The sequence below is a fragment of the Platalea leucorodia genome, assembly GCF_965183815.1.
Source record: "Platalea leucorodia genome assembly, chromosome: 4".
In the NCBI taxonomy this organism is placed as follows: Eukaryota; Metazoa; Chordata; class Aves; order Pelecaniformes; family Threskiornithidae; genus Platalea; species Platalea leucorodia.
The window spans coordinates 72810935-72826919 of NC_138826.1; the positions used below are offsets into that span (position 1 = coordinate 72810935).

A 15985-nucleotide genomic window follows, 5' to 3' on the forward strand; every position below is an offset into this window, starting at 1 on the left:
AGGTCATCTGTGTGACCCAAAGCAAAGACAGCCCAGATCCTACTGGCTGCTTCAGTGGGGGAGAGGGTCCAAGACCTGTGAATGGTGATGCACATGCTACCAGGGTAAGCATTTACAGCCACATCCCAGGGTTATCCCAAACAAGGCTTGTGCCTGAAAACTGGTATTAAGCAGAGGTCAGGGGTGCCAGATAAATTTGGTAACTACCACATATCTACAAGCTCTGCCCAGAGCTCTAGGCTGTTAACAAGTTCCCTGGGACCAGCTCTCAGCATGTGGCGCTCAGAGGATGTTGCTTGTGGGTACAAGTTCTCAGAGGTGAAGTTCCCCATGCCCTGGGGACATGTGGCAGCCAAGGCCTGGGGACCCTAGAGTGATACCCGGTGCTGTGCTTGCATGGCTGGCTGGACAATGCCACCACCTTTGATGGCTTCATTCCACTGCTCCCCAGAGGTGGGTCTAGCTCGCAAGGATGGGCCGTGTGTCATGCTTCAGGTCTGCATGCCTGATGCTCCCTCCTTTTCAGATTGCAGTTAAGTGACAATGGATTTTCCTCGCCATGGTCCATTGTCCCACCAACTGCAGAGGCTTGTGCAAGGGGTCTGCGTAACTCCTGCTCCTGACACAGGGTCCTCTTCCTCAAGAGCCACGCCATAGACAGAAGAACTGCAAGCTTAGCAGCCACTGCCTAACAATTACACTGCTTTCTGGTGGCTTGTCATGAAGAAATCCCAGCAATTCACAGGAAGACCCTGCCCTCCGAAACAGCAGCAGCAGCGATTGATTATTGAGTGCATTTTACAAATCTGTTCTATCAAAAAAAAGCTGCCTCTTGCTTTTCACCTTTTGTAATCAGACACCCACCTCTTGATGGTTGTAGGAAAAGCTGTGGATGGTACTATGGCCTCTCCCTGTGCATGGTTCCCCAGTGCTTGTGGTCTGCTTTCCTGCTCCTCTTCTATGGAAGCCTAAGAAAAAGCAATGCACTGGACTTTCCAAACCTATAAGAATTCATGTTCTGATTTCCTTTCTAATGGCTCACCTAGAGGGGAGGTTGTGAGCTGCATAGCTTTCTTATTTCTTTTCTGTGATGGGTCCCCAAGGTTACCTTTCAACTGCTGTGGTGCAGAGCCTATTTTGCCAGGATGAGTTTGAGCTAGGCAGGAGAAACAGGGCGGTAAGTTTCTATGCTGGTTTCTTTCAAGCTTTGCAGGCTGTTCTGAAAATGTATTGTGTAATTTAGGAGACTGATGTGCTGAACTGAGCAGAGAGTTTTCAATTACCAATATAAAAATGACTCCTTAAGAACAGACATTCATTCTGTTCTCTCCAACTGTTCCAGCAAGATGTCCCACTGCTCACAGCGCAGTTTGACTTTGCTTCATTTGACTGCCGAGTCCTTGACTGAAGGGGAATGGTTGTGGTCTGCATTAGGCCTCCTAGACTCTGCTGGAGGGAACGCGAGGCACCAGCAAGCAGTATTCCCAGACAGACTCGGTTATCGACTTTCTCAAAGCCTGGTCTCTGCAGCCACCCCCTTTCTGGGCAACTAATGAGAAAAACTGTGTAGAAACCTCTCCGGCTGAGAGGGGTCTGTTTTTGCAGAAGAGGAGTGAAGCGGCTAAGGCAGTGCTGTCTGCTGTTCATCTGCTGCAACTTGGCCCCGCAGTAGTCAGTTCACTGCGATGGGTCACAGTATGGGAGAGTGACTCTCACCCCGGGAGCAACGTGATTCCAGCAAGCCTTAGAATTCGGAAGAGTTTCTCCATCAGAGAGCGACAGAAGTTCAGCGCTGGTGTCAAGCACTGAGCCTGTTTGATGTCGCTACAACGCTCCTGGGTCACAGTTAAAACATCTCACACTGCGACGCTGTGGTACAGGCGGTTTCCATTATCAGTAATGTGTCTTCTGGAGGTAGTCAAGGACGCAGCCGTACCTCCATGACTGCGACTCCTCACAGGTCCCTATCATGTCCAGTAGGTTGATGGCAGCCTCAGACCCCACGGACATCATTAACTCCTCGTCACTCTTACAGAGCCCCATCCCAACCCAGGCTCCGTGCAAGGCACCGGCTACCTCCCCACAGCTGCTCCCTGCCCCAGAGAGCTTGCAGGAGCTGGGTCCGGCCGGGGGCTCAGGACCAGCTGGAGGAGGCAGAGGCTGCTGTGGTTTTACCCGTTTGCACAGGCGAGAGGCTTTGGGGCCTGGAGAAGGGGGCAGGCTGCGTGCTGTGACTGGGGGAAGAGCCAGGCCAGGAGGAAAGCAAGTAGGAGCGGTGCTGTGGAGGGTGGCGTTTGCCAGGATGGCCCCTTGCTGTAGGGCCAAGGGTGGGGAGCGGTGGGGAGCCGGGAAGCGCTCCCCAGGCGGGGAGGCCGCGCTGGTGTGCCCCCACCCGCCCACCACCCCGTTTCCCAGCTGGACCCCGGAGCCGTGAGGTGATGAGGGAAGTCAAAGATGGCGGCACTCCCCCCCCCGCGCCGCCTCCCTCGGGCCGTGGCGGCCCCGGGCTGGCGGAGCGGCAGAGGCCCGGGGCGCCCCGGGGAGGCGGGGAGCAGGGCGGCGCAGCCGGCCCGGCCCGCCCCGCCGCCGGGCTGCGTCCTCCTGCCGCGGCCTTACTCTGCCCGTCCCGGCCAGACAGAGCGGTAGGAGGGGGCCGGGGCGCAGCGTGCGGGCGGCGCGGGGAGCGGGGCCGGGGCGGCCGCCAGCAGCCGCGGCGCTCCGGGGACCGCTCTCGGCGCCGGACGGGGGTCGGTCCCCGGGCGGCCCTTCCCCGCGGCCGGGACCAGGTGCCCCAGGGCGCCCCGAGGCGAAGGCCCGTGTGTAGCGGCCCTTCCTGCCCGCCTGGGAGGCTCCCACCCCGGAGGTGGGGGCGACCCCAGGGCCGAGCCCCGCTAGGCCCAGGGAGGGCAATGAGGCTCTGCCAGGAGCCCAGGTGGTCGGGCAGGTCTGTGAGGAAAGGGCCGGTCCATGGTCACGCCAGGCAGTCAGCCCACGGCTGTCAGTATCGGGCCCGGCAAGGGCAGCCGGGGTCAGACCCAGCCCCAGGATCAGCAGGCCGGGCCTGCAGCATGGCCGGGGCTGGTCCTCGGCTGGGCTTAAACAGGAGGGAAAGATGTAGAGGGGGGCCGAGATGTGCCCTGACAGCAGCCTCCCCTCTCAGCCCACCACCTCTGTCCTCACACCTTACAGAGGTATGGGCTCGGGAGGGACTTGCTGTAGAGTGATTTAATTGCTGTGGGGTCTCAGGGGGCTATTTAAGAGAGCAGACACCTGAGACAAGTCACTGGGAAGGGGATATGGCATGAGAAACGTGAGGATGAGGATAGTCAGGCTGCCCATGAGGGACCCCGGGGGTCAGAAGGGCTTGGGGATAAAGGGGAGATACTCAGCCACCCCTGGAAGGTCCCGAGAGGCTGGGTAGTACTGGGGGGTTCACTCAGGAGCCTGGGGTTGCGTAAAAGTCAGATGTAGCTCAGTGATTGCCAGGCCGATCGGCAGGTTTGAGGTCAAGCAGGTGCCTGGCAGGTTGTGGACCCGTATCCCATGCAGGGTTCCTGGCCCTGAGGAGTGCACGGGAGCGTGGCAGCAGTGACCTGCTGTGTGGCATGTAGCCAGCTGCTCTCTCGAAGGTGCTGACTGGTGGTGTGAAAGAGGGGAAGCACCAAGGTAAAAGAGGAGAAGGTGCTAACAGTCTAGTACTGGAGGCAGCATCCTTATTCCTGAAATTTCCTTTTTGGTCTAGGACAGGTGCCTGGCTGACAGCAGCTAGTTGGGGGAATTCTGCGTGGTTCCCTCTTGCCAGATCTCCTGTGCCTTCTGGTCGGGTTGCAGCTGCTGCAGAATCACAGAGAGGAGGCTTTCAACTTCTGCGTAGAGAAAGCTTGTTTCTTCCTAGGAGCATCGCTAGTATGTGCTGGGAGGAGGATTCCCCAAACAGGCAGGCAGGGACGGCAGCTTGGGATGTTGAATGGGGAGCTATAAATCAGCAAGCTGCTAATTAAGACCACAGGAGGCTGGTGAGTTACTAAAGACCTGTATTACTCTTTTCAGAGCTCTGGGCCATTAATGAGATCCCTGGGACCTACTTCCAGCACGTGGCTCTCCAGGGACATCACTTGCAAGCACTCTATTTTGGGCATGTTCTCAGAGTTGAAGTTCCCTGTGCCCTGGGGCCACGTGGCAGCCAAGGCCTGGGGTCCCTCGGAGGGACACCCCGTGCTGTGCTTGCACGGCTGGCTGGACAACGCCAACACCTTTGACAAGCTCATTCCACTGCTCCCCAGAGGTAGGTCTGGCTCATCAGGATGGTTCTTGTTGTGTTGCAGGGCTGCACACTTGATACTCTCTCCCTTTCAGATTGCTATTATGTGGCAATGGATTTTTCTGGCCATGGCTTGTCATCCCACCGACCTGCAGGCTCCCCCTACCATTTTCTGGATTACGTGACCGATGTGCGCCGGGTGGCAGCAGGTGGGTTGTTGAAGGGACCCCTGAGGGGATGTTTATGCAGGGGGTGCTATATTGCTCTGCTCCTTAGAACGAGCAGGCAGCATTTACTGCCAGGAGAGGGGTCAGTTCCCGCTGCTTCTCCCCAGCCCGATGTTATCCGGTGCTCTGTGACCACAGAGTGAATAAGCATCCCTCTTTCTCACTATTTTGTGAGATGAAGAAACAATAAGCCCTGGGAAGCAAGTGTTTATACTAAAAAGCAGTAGTGGCAAAGTGGTGGCTGCAACTAAATAGTTTTGCCAGACTGACTTTTTGTAAGGAGCCAGTGACCTCTAACCAGTGTTGGGTGGAAGCTGGAGACTCTTCTTGTTCTCCCTGATGGCAGCTTGCTGCTTGCTTTAGTATTGTACAAACAAATCTGAAAGCCAAGCTGTCTTGGGCTCCTAATAACTCCTGATCTAACTGCCCGTCTGTATGCTGATCTTGTGGGAGGTTGTGGCATGTGCAGTTTTGCATCCCTCATTCAGTATACAAAGAGCCTCTAGAAGTTCTTTGACATGCCAGAGGGTAAAACACATCTTTCAGTGAGGTATATTTCAGATGGGCATCATTGATGAAGCAGTATTTTCCGATAAGCCTCTCAGAGTGCCCTAAAAATGGACTGAAGAGCCTGATGTGCTAAATGGTGCAGAGAGCTTCCACTTGGAATAATCATACATTCCTTAAGGCAGTGGACCTGGCTCTGTGTCCTCACAGCTCCTGTGGAATGCCCTGCAGCAGGATGCTCTGTCAGGGTCTCTCTCTTCCAGCAGATGCTGCCCAGTCAGGCTCCTTTGCTTCTTGCCAGTCTCGTATCTGGCAATGAATGGGAATTTGCTGTAGTTTGTTTGCAATACAGAGAGAGTTCGAGAGCTGCGTGACTTAACTACCAAGGAAATGAGGTGGTGGATGTTCTTTTTCTTTAAAACTGGCCTACTTAGCCACCTCATTTCTGGATTAGGAAGCAAATTAAGCAGTGCAAAAGCCCTCCCGGGAGAAAGGGCCCGTGTTGGTGGAGAAGCAGCAAGATGCCGCTGCTCTGGTTTCTAACGGAGCACTGTCTGTTTTTGTCTGTTGCCACTTAGCCTTGCAGTGGAGACGGTTCACCCTGATGGGTCACAGTATGGGTAAGTGGCTCTTGTCCTTGTAAGCTGTGAGATTCATGGAAATAGGAGTAGATAATTAACTTACAAGACATGCTGCTAGGAGCTGGGTTGGAATATTTATTATATTGTGTCAAGTACCAGGTTCCTGCTTGAATGATTTAAAAATCTGTGTCCTTGTTTGAAATGCCTCTGCTGTCAAGACCCTGTAGTACAAACAGTGGTAACTCTTGCTGTGGGCCTTTCCCCCACGCCCAGGAGGGAACAGCGATGGGCAAAGAGGGGTGGTCTACAGCGGGAGAATTCACAGCAGACCTTGCTGCCTGGTCCCCACAAGGCCACAAAGCCTGGGGACAGCAGGGCCCTTCTTGGTGGGTCATGGAGCTTGCTGAGGGGAACCGGACTCCAGGCTCTATCCCTTTGTGCCTGGGACATGATTGGGTTTTGCCATGATTTGGGTTTTGCTCCCCAGGGCTGCTCTGGCCACAGCTCATGGGACCTGCACACCACACTGTTTTAACTAGTAACCCCTCCCTGGCCTTTGCTGTCTGAAAGGGAGATGGGGATGGCGCAGGACGGGGAGTCCAGCTGGCCAGTAGCCTTTCTCTCTGCCTTCATCCTGCCTGCTGGGAGAGCTTTAATCTGTAGCTGGGGCTTTGTCCCTTGGTACAACATGCATTTGTGCTCCTAAGGCAGCTCGTGCTGTGGGGAAGGGGAGTTTCTGTTACCGGGGGAGGGTGTCCAGTGCATAACTGAGCACACTTCTTTCCTTTGCAGGTGGGTCTGTGGCAGCAATGGTGAGTAAAGCATCCGTTCTTCGCGGGGTTTGTGATTTCTGCAGCTGGAACAACAAATGGGAGAAGAATGAAGGGACAGACTATGTGGCACTTGGATCTCAGGGGAGGATAGGCCCTTCCCTGACCCCCTCTCCAGTGTAGCAGGATGAAGACATCACTCAATGCTCAGGTTTTCTCTTTCTCTCATATTGTTTCATCTCTCCTCAGTTCTGTTTCCTTTATCCTGAGATGGTGGACAAGCTGATCCTGCTGGAAAATCTTGGCTTTCTGCTAGCTCCAGAGGTTAGATTTCATGTGTCCTTCCCCTCCCTTTTTTAAATAAAAAATGGAGAGGGACTGGGCTGGGCTGGAAGGTGCTCGTAAAAGGAACACGGTGAAGTTAGCTGAGCTGTCTGACCATGCAGGGTGAGGACTCACACCAGGGGCTTGGTGCTACATTCCCAACCTGTCATCATCGCTACCAGATACTGGGGCTTTGGCTGGCAGAAGTGGGACAGAAGCCCAGGGTCAGAGAGACGAAAGATACCAGCTTTCCCTTGTTCTTTTGGGCAGTTGTCCTCAACTCAAGAGTGAGGTAGGAAGGGGTAGAAAAGATTGCAGGGGTAAAAAGTTAATAAGTTCTTTACAGCAGTGCTTAGCTTTCTGTTCCTACCTTGCCTTTTAAGTATTGCTGCTCCCTTTTTCCCAGAAATGGGCATTTTTAATATGATGTCCATAACTGGTAGCAGTTATGAGGGATGCTGAAGGGTGAAATGCCCTCTTCTACCTTCTGATAAGGGGTCAAATGATTCAGAGGAGAGGCATTACTCCTGTTCCCTGCCTCTCTTTGTTTCAGGACACTGAGGCGTGGGTGACATCAAAACGGATGGTGATTGACAGATTACTGAGTCTAGAGGCAAAGCAGCAAACTCCCAAAGCACGGAGTCCCAAAGCAGCATTGCAGAGGTGGGTTCCCATCTCTCGTCTTCATTTGCTGCCTGCCCTCTCCTTGGACAGTTACGGCTGCACGAACAAGAAAGGGAAACCGTCCCTGCACTTCCCTGTTCAGGTCCTCTGGAATCTCAGCGAGACCTTTTGCTTCTGCTGCCAGAAGCTGCTGCTTCTTCCTGCTCTTTTCTGAAGCAGCCTGAGAGCTCGCTGTCACCTTGTCATGCCATTTTCGCTTCACTTCCTCCCTTTTCCAGCAGAACAATCTCTCTGCCATGTCTCCCCCAGGCTCTTAGAAGCAAACAGACATCTGACAGCAGAGGGTGGGGCAATCCTGCTGCAGCGAGGAGCAACTGAGACACCCGCTGGTAAGGGGCTGCTTGGAGACAGCTCATCACGGTGCTGGGCCAACGCTGGGTGTGGGAAGGGAGCGGTGCCAACAGCCATTGTCTTCCACGGGGTACAGGGTGCTCTAGCTACAAGTTTACACAGCCTGAATGTGATCAATTAGGTCTGGAGGCAGAGCGCTCTATTCCCAGCAACTGGGGCTGGTGCTCGAGTCCTAGAACGGCGAAAGAAAAGAAATCAAAAAAAGGGAAAATCTGAATTAATCCTGTTCCTCTTGTCTCAAAAAGTCTTCGGCAGACCCCAAAGGTGAGGAAAAGGAGAGCAACTCCTGCTCGTGTGAGACGTGAAAACCTTCTCTTGTTTTTTCATTCCAGGCCTGGTGTATAACAGAGACATGAGAGTCCGTACGGTGAGCATTGCTCTTTGGATGTGCCCCCTGCTGCTTCTGAGCCCCGAGCTTGCTGAGCCCAGGCCCTGCCTCCACCCAACTGTTTACTTTCTGCTTCCCTAATTCCCACCTCTCTTTTAAATGCTGCTGTTAAAAGAGCCTGCACTTGATCAGTAACTGAGTCAGCTTACAGTCACTGGAAAATGTTACAGATTTTTTTAGCAGTTCCGCTGCCCCAGGGCCTCCTGGCCACATTTTCCTGCCATTTATAACTCTTCAGGCAGCAGATGGATGGATGCTTTCGGTCGGCTTCTTTGTCAGGTCACCTGTATAAGAAGGGGTGAGAGAGTGGAGCAGAGTCCTGATGTTTGATATTCTGATAGCTTTGTGGTACTTTTGAGCAAGTAGGGCCTCCTCTACCTGTGCCACTGCCAGGCTATGAAAGCCAGAATATTGTACTGTCTCCTTTTTAGTAAAAGGATTTTTAAAGCTTTTCTCTGCTATGAGATCATTCCCATATGTGCTGCATCCTAGCAGGCAGCGTTGTTGGCAGCCCTGAAACACAGCTGGACAGAAGGAGCCTTTGCAGAGCCAGCTACTCTTGTGCGCAGCCTGGCCGCCTGTCATGTCTCAGCACTGCAGCTTTGGGGCCACAGCCACTTCTGCCTTCAGAGCCGCTGGTGCGGCAGGGGTCAGGGACACCCTCTGCCCCCAGCTGCTGTCCCTGACCTTTGCCGTTCTCTCTGTCTTTGCACCTGTAGCAGAGTCGAGAGTCCTTCACAGTGGAGCAGTGCGTGAAGCTCCTGCAGAAGATTCAAGAGCGCGTTCTCATCATTCTGTGAGTGAGGCACAAGCCAAACCAACCCTTGCTGCCTCCCTGTAGCCCTGGGTGGAGGGGATGAAGGTTAGAAGGGAGTCCTCTGCTACCCCCTCCTCTGCAGCGGCCACCCAGACCTTTGGGCCAGTTGGCGCAACAGTACAGCCTCACACATGAGAAGCGTTTCCCGGTTCCCCACCACTGCCCTGGGCTGGGCAGGCTCCTGGAGCAGGCAGAGAGCAGCTGGCACATCCTCCTCCCAGCCTGGCACTGCATTTTCAGGCTGGGCCTCCCTGGTGCAAGGCTGACCAAGGAAATGCTGGACCTGCCCTGGTCATGCCTTCACACTGCCATCCCACGACTTTCTGTCCCTTGGCCCTACAGCAAGCGGCCATCCTGGCATACACGCAACCCTCCACAGCACCACTCCTACTTGCTTTCCTCCTGGCCTGTCTCTTCCCCCAGTCACAGCACCCAGCCTGCCCCCTTCTCCAGGCCCTGAAACCTCTTGCCTGAGCAAACAGATGAAACCACAGCAGCCTCTGCCTCCTCCAGCTGGTCCTGGAGCCCCTGGCCTGACCCAGCTCTTGCAAGCCCTCCCCTGCGGTGCCCGGGGCAGGGAGCAGCTGTGGGGGCATAGTCAGTGGCTTGCACAGAGCCCCGCAAGCTATTAGGCTGCCTGGGTGGGTAGCTGGTTCTGTCACTCCTCCTCTGCATTTTTCCCATCTCCTTGGAGGGCAAGATGTACAAGGCTCTGGCTACCTTGGCCTGTGCAGCGCTGTTAAAAGACACTCTAGGAAACAAGAGGAAGTGCTAGAAGTTGAGAAATGAGGTGCAGTTTTGGCTTCCCTTGTCTGTTGAAATCTTGTAAGAGCTTAAGGATTTTCCTGCTTGCCCAGAAATGCAACATCGTGGTGAGGACAAGCCCTCTAGGCCATACACAGTACACCCCTTTGAGCCTGGGCTGTCACCTTGTCCCATCACCTGCATCACAGTAGGAGACATCATGACCTTAACTCTGCAGGAGGTCTAATGGTGGTTTCTCTGGGAGGACTGCCCTGGTATTTCCCTCTCCAAGCAGGGCACACCCTGTTTAAAACAGCAGCATGCAGTAGAGAAAGGGACAGAAGGGAGGTGTAGAAGCTGGCTGGAAGGAAAAAGTTAAGAGTAGAAGACAGGGTGGGGGCAGGCAATGATGTACTCAGAGCAGTTAAGGAGCCAGCCCTGGGGGGATAATATTTAACCAATCTCCACTCTGATACTACTAGGCAGTCACCCAAAACCAGATAGTTTGATAGAAAATAGCTGCTTAGCCAAGCTGTGCGCTGCTCCTCTGACTACCATGTATGACCCTGTAACCCTGCTGCTTACAAGGAGCCTGGAAAGAGCAGCTGGGTTGGTTGCCCCAGTCTTGGGGATACTGCTGCTGCCCAGGACAGGAGCAAAGACAAATGGAGGCACACTGTATGCTGTACTGAGCCTTGCTGTTGCTTTTCAGAGCAGAAGATGGACTCTTGGCACCGCACAGCCTAGAGCGCAGAAATCACTTTGTGAAAGCCTTTTGGGAGGTGTTCAAGTCTACCCTCAAAGAGGTGAGAGCAAACTCCATCCTTGCACCTCACTCTATGCACCACCAACCTGGGAGCAGCAGCTAGGAAGCAGCTCACCTTGGTGGACACCCCCCCACTAGGTGATTTGTCCTGACACGGGAAGGAAGCCAACTTTGCCCCTGCTGGCAAAGTCCCAAGGCAGTAATGCCCTCTGGACCCAGCTCTTCCCTTAGTCCTCTCATCCCTGTCCTGCCTCACCCCCCGCGGAGTGCCACACAGCAAGCAGTGTGCCTGAGGGAATGCTTTTTAGGGCCACGTCTTCTTGTGTCTTCTCCCTCCAGCACATCCAGCTAGTCGAGGTGCCTGGGAGTCATTTTGTGCACCTGAACGAGCCTGAGGTGGTGTCTGGGATCATCGGCAACTTCCTGATGGCGCAGAACACCAGAGCCAGGCTCTAGGAAGCCCTCACTGCTGCAGCAGTCTGGAACAGGGAGCTAAAAAGCAAGCTGTGGAGGAATTGTCACCATCCTACCTTGCATCCAGCATCAGTTTCATGACACCCTTCCCTAAGCTTAGCTCACTGCAGGGTGGAAGCAGGTCTGCTGGGGGTTCCCTGGAAGAGAGCTGAGCAAAATATCTCAGTTGTCAAAGGGAAAAGGAATCCTTCCTCCACTTCCAGCTCTGTGAGCACAGGGGTAGATGCCTAGAGCGGCTTTCCCCTTGCTTGCTCCCAACTTGCACCCCAAAATGGAGCAGGATACAGGCAGAGGCACCCTCTGTGGGAGCAGCAGCAGCACCAGCTGTAGCATTTCAAGAGAGAGGTGGCTTAGCCCACTTCCTCCTCAAGGATGGCGCGACCAGCCTCCTCCCAGGGTTAGACCTACTGAAAAAACAGGAAAGCATTCTGCTTCTCTGCTTACTTCCATGGGTGCCTGAGCTCAGAGGGCCTCAGTGTCTCTGTTCTGCTCTGAGAGCTGCTGCTTGTTTAAAAATCAGCTTAAATAAGAGCCCACCTGGGCATGGAAGGCCATTTCAATGAACTCCTAGGGAACGAGTCACTAATCCTCTAGCTGAAGCAGCTAGGAGAACTACTAATAGTGGAAAAGTCGGCAGATGATTTCTGTCCTAAATAAAGATTAATCTCCCAATGTTAACTCTGTCTTCTTGACTATATAGAAGAGTGAACCTCCTTTCTTTTAGGATGCTCACCCAAGCAGCTAAAATGCCAGTCTTAGGAGGCAGTGATTTTTACATGCATTCTGCTTTAGATACAGCATATTAAGGATCCATCTGCCTCGTAGTTAAACTGATGCAAAAAGCCAACTGAAGCAAGCAGGCCTGGCAGCCTCCCCATACAATGGAAGCTGCAGCTGCAGTGGGTTTTCTAGGGGAGGGTAAACCCATTTTAACCCAGCTCTGTGGAATTTACCAGCATTTCTACCTTACACACCCATATTGAGGCTGCAGGCAGTAAAATAAATGTGTAAAAGCCTGGGGGTAGGTGGGTTACAGCCCCTTTCCGATCACAGAGTGTGCTAGGGTGAACAGTCGTTAAGTCCAAAGCTGCACAAATGGGTATGTGGGCAGTACAAAAGCGTTGCCCCGCAGCTGGATGTGCCCGTCACCGTCCTCACCTGCCTCCTGCAGGCTGGTGACAGGTTAAGTGGAAATGGGCCTTGGTGAGAGCCTGGTTTCTCCCTCCAAAGCCAGGCTGCCGTCTCGCCTTGCTCCAGTGATGGTGCTGAACAGCAGAAGTTCCCATAGCCCAGGCTATGGCTGTAGAGGTCCACGCACAGCTGGGAGACGGGGCACCTCAACACCTGGCTGAGAGGGAACTGCCCAGGAGGGAAACGCCAAGGGAAGGGGTAGGGCTCTGTACCGCACCGCTGATCTTTGCTTGTGACAACAGGTCTGGGAACTTCCCAGTTGGGCTTTTCCCAAGGTCACTTCCCTCCTCTTCTTACTCACCCCAAGACAACATGTGCAAAGGAGCACTGGCATACAAGCCATGACTTTAATCGCCACCCCAGCACACAAGAAGCTGTCCCCTGCAGCAGACCGCGGGAGAGAGTGAGGCACTCCCATGTTCTGAGAACATAGCAGCAGTTTGTTTACAGTTCTTCAGCCATTCCCTGCTCCTGCAGAGGCTGTGCTAGGTCAATCCCAGCTCTCACCAAGCTTTAGGAGGGCCTTGGATGGCTGGGAGATACAGGTTGCCCCAGGAAGTGCCTCAGCCCCTTGACCTGAGCACCCTGGGAAGTGGTGCCACAGGGCTGGAGGATGGCTGGGAGAGCAGGAAGATACCAGTGCCAGTGCAGGAAACTCCCCCTCCAGCGGTGGTTGCTGGGATCTCCCATTTCAGATCCAAAGGCAGGGACAACCTGAAGCTGCCTCAATTCCTTGAAATCCTTGGAGTCCACAGGCATCTGAGGAATAGCTCAGCACAGCTTAGTATGGCCGAAACTTGCGCTGGGCTCGCATCAGCGCGATCCTCTGCTTGTCCTCCTCAAATTTCTTCCTTAACTGGGCGATGTCTGAAACAGGCAGAAAGAGGACAGGTCACAGGGGAGCAGCAGATCTCCCTCTCCTGGGGAGCTTCGCTTCATGCACTGGGAGGGGCTCAGTCCCGACACTTGCAAACACACGCTTCCCAGAGCAGGTCCTTTTGCGCCTGGGCTGAGTGCCAAGCTGGGGCTCTGGCCATTCACCTCCGGCAGTGCTGCAGCTCCCTCTTGGGGAGGAAACAGGCTAGTTTTCCCTTTCAATTGCCTTTGCGCAGACTGAAGAAACATCTATTGGAAAGCCACAACTTGTGCACTCTCCCGCAAAATATTCCAGCAGCCCTTGCTAGGACAGGTGGTGGCGAGGGGCCCCCAAGAGCTGGCAAGGCCATTCGCACAACCACCCAGCCAACTGTTCACCTGCAGCTGGATGTAGCCTCCACTGAGGGAAAAAGGACGCTCTTTGGGCCACAGTGTGAGAGACAAGAGACACGGACAGGGGTAGGAGGAAACTCGGACACTCACGCTCCCTCTTGGTCTCACGATGCTGCCAGGCATAGAAGTTGAGCAGCTCTTTGCGGGCCCTCTTCTGCTTCTCCCTCTCCAGCACCCGCAGGTTGGCAGCCTCTGTCCGGGGTAGGCCAGGCTTCCGTCCCTTCCGCGTTACCTTCACCCAGCCCTCCTCATCCGGAACGCCCTCCTCCTCGGCCGCTTTGGCTTCTTCCTGTAAAGACAGGAGGGTGAGGCAGGCCAGGGCAGACAGGCTGCCAGCAGCCCGATGCACGGCTCCCCCACAGTCCCCCTTACACACATGCAAAGCTACAGCTCACGCTTCCGCACAAGATCTGAAGGCAGGCGTGGGACCAACGGCGCAGGTATTCAACTCCCAGTCACAACACTGCACGCCAGCCAGGACCCAGTTCATTTGTGGATACCTGTTGTAAGCCCTGGGTCAGGTGTTGTGGACCAAACCAGGACCTGACTGCCCACTAGCAACTGGGAGTAAAATGCTGCCAACCAGTGTGTTTCCCTCTGTCCCTTCCACTGAGACATCTTCTCTCATCCCTTCCTCTCCCCAAACGAACTGCTTAGCTGGGTTCCCTCCCCAGCCTGGCCTCACCTCTGCTATCTTTTTGTCATAGTCTTGCATGTAGGCATCCACCTCAGCCTTCAGCTCCTCCTGATCCACGACTGAGGCCGCATAGTTGGCGATCCACTCTGAAACAGAGAAGGCTGAAGTCAGCGGTAGCCTCTGTTAGAAGCAAGCCCTAGTGTGATGCCTTTGGGCAGCACTAGAGAGAACTGCTGTGGGGAAGGACACACTCTGCTCCCATTCCTGTTCAGCCTCCCCACTGCCACAGCTCAGCCAACTTGCGGTCCAGGCCACGGCCAGTAAGCGATGGGAAGAGCTTGCAACTTTCCCAAGCAGGAGTGGGCTAGCCTTAAGCCCAAGAGGTGCAACATTCAGGGCTGCGTTCCGGTCAAGGGGTCACATCTGAAGTGCTGTCATCTTGACAGGCACCTGGTGCCTGTTATTGAGTCTGGATTCTATTTTGAGGGCAAGACACAGCCAGTTTCTCTGAACCTATGTGATACTGAAAAGATGTTGGGAAAAACCACCCTTCCATTGAACCAAGTGACCCCATTCTCCCATAGGGTCACTGGACCAGATGACAACATCCAGTACAAGACTGCTACCTTGTGAACAATAAAAGCAGTACAATGAAACGCTAGATGTCTCCTGGCTCAGTACAAAATGGTGAGAATTAATCTGGGACACGCACGGTAGGATTCAGCAAGGAAGGCGTATAGTTTTTTCCCAGCACTAGCTAGCAGGAAGACAGCTAGGGCTGACTTACTGCTAATGCCGGTTTTCACAGGGTGACTCTCTGTTGATATCAGCAAGGGACCTTCCCGTGACAGGGCCTTGGCTGCCTGGACACCAGATGGTTTCCTGAACACCACATACGCCACTCGAAATCCCTAAAAGAAAAAGACACCCAGGCCAGTCAGATACACCAAGGAAACTGGCGATACAGCAAGGAGCTGCAGTACAAATAAAATAAAATAAAATAAAATAAAATAAAATAAAATAAAATAAAATAAAATAAAATCAAACCACAAGTTACAGCGAGATAGCAAAAAACCATAATGTAAACTTAAATAAGCGATCATGTCACCCAATGCCCCCAAATGATTTTCCATATCTCATGTTCCAAACAGCACCATCCAGTGCTTGCAATCTGTTCCCGTTCTGACCACCAAAGCATCAGCATTCCCCCCTCTCCCCCGAGCTTTACCGTTGCAGTTTTGTGGTTGAAGAATTTGGATGTGAGTTTTTCTTTTTTCTCTCCTGGCCCTGGCTTCTCACATATGTCCACAGCCTGGACGTGCCCGCAGCGGGAGAACAGCCTAGACAGAGAGTCCTTGACGCGGAGAATAAGGAATAACAAAGGGTACGGGAAAGCAGGAGTAATTTCTCTCCCCACCCTCTCAGGCACGGACTCCAGGGCGCACCGGGAGGCTCCCCGGCACGACCCCAGCCCCTCTGCCCGCGGCCACCCCGGGGCACGCCTGGCTCCTTCGCCCGCGGCCCCGCGCCCCTGAGGCGATGCCCTCGGCCTCCAGCCGCCCCCCGCCGCCAGGGAGACGCCCCAGCCCCACTCACCGGGCCGCAGTACGGGGGGACGTTGAGGACGAAGAGGGTGCGGCGAGGCGGGTGCGAGGTGCCGGCCCCTTCCCGCACCTGGTGCTCCTTCACCAAAAGACAGTGGGGCGAGCGCTGCCGCTCTCCGAACTTCACCGCCAGAGCTGCGGGCGACGCACCGGTTAAAAAAAAACAAAACAAAACAAAACAAAACAAAAAAACAAAACCCCGCTGCCGCCGCCCCGGTCCCTCCCCGCTGCCCCGCGTCCCCTCCTCACCCGTGTAGCCCGCCGGCGCCGCTCCAACCACACGCTCCATGGCGGCCGCCATCTTAGCTCGGCGGGAAGCGGCGGGGCGCGGGGGCCGCCGGGAGTTGTAGTTCCCCGCCCCGGCGCGGCACCGCTAATGGCGGCGGCGGC

At 54.5% G+C, this 15985-nt stretch overlaps 2 protein-coding genes across 3 annotated transcripts; one reads left to right on the top strand and one right to left on the bottom strand.

Annotated features, from left to right (window-relative positions):
- The first annotated feature begins 2544 nt into the window (after positions 1-2544).
- On the top strand, positions 2545-11851 carry SERHL2 (serine hydrolase like 2). The gene is made up of 12 exons (XM_082310701.1): positions 2545-2642; positions 4051-4285; positions 4357-4470; positions 5574-5615; positions 6369-6388; positions 6596-6670; positions 7224-7333; positions 7604-7683; positions 8038-8072; positions 8813-8889; positions 10367-10460; positions 10760-11851. Exons 2-12 carry the CDS (start codon positions 4066-4068, stop codon positions 10874-10876), a joined length of 984 nt encoding a protein of 327 aa, XP_082166827.1. The 5' UTR covers positions 2545-2642; positions 4051-4065; the 3' UTR covers positions 10877-11851.
- Positions 11852-11999: 148 nt separating this feature from the next.
- RRP7A (ribosomal RNA processing 7 homolog A) lies at positions 12000-15983 on the bottom strand. 2 transcript variants are annotated; one of them, XM_082310703.1, is made up of 7 exons: positions 15845-15983; positions 15588-15730; positions 15220-15345; positions 14779-14902; positions 14040-14137; positions 13445-13643; positions 12046-12952 (listed from the first exon to the last, which is right to left on the bottom strand). In XM_082310703.1, the coding sequence occupies exons 1-7, from the start codon at positions 15894-15896 to the stop codon at positions 12867-12869; spliced, it is 828 nt and encodes a 275-aa protein (XP_082166829.1). In that variant the 5' UTR covers positions 15897-15983; the 3' UTR covers positions 12046-12866. The 2 variants fall into 2 exon arrangements, with proteins under 2 accessions (XP_082166828.1, XP_082166829.1); XM_082310702.1 differs by having other exon boundaries at positions 12000-12952; positions 15588-15983.
- Positions 15984-15985: the final 2 nt, after the last annotated feature.

What these genes read in the sequence shown, in the direction of transcription:
- SERHL2 (XM_082310701.1), top strand. Translation starts at nt 4,066, where the DNA reads ATGAGATCCCTGGGACCTACTTCCAGCACGTGGCTCTCCAGGGACATC. An exon ending in CCCAAAGCAGCATTGCAGAG is followed by an intron (nt 7,334 to 7,603) that starts GTGGGTTCCCAT and finishes TGTCTCCCCCAG; the next exon opens with GCTCTTAGAAGCAAACAGAC. An exon ending in GAGACATGAGAGTCCGTACG is followed by an intron (nt 8,073 to 8,812) that starts GTGAGCATTGCT and finishes TTGCACCTGTAG; the next exon opens with CAGAGTCGAGAGTCCTTCAC.
- RRP7A (XM_082310702.1), bottom strand. Translation starts at nt 15,896, where the DNA reads ATGGCGGCCGCCATGGAGCGTGTGGTTGGAGCGGCGCCGGCGGGCTAC. An exon ending in TCCCCCCGTACTGCGGCCCG is followed by an intron (nt 15,346 to 15,587) that starts GTGAGTGGGGCT and finishes CTCCGCGTCAAG; the next exon opens with GACTCTCTGTCTAGGCTGTT. An exon ending in TGTGAAAACCGGCATTAGCA is followed by an intron (nt 14,138 to 14,778) that starts GTAAGTCAGCCC and finishes TCTCTGTTTCAG; the next exon opens with AGTGGATCGCCAACTATGCG.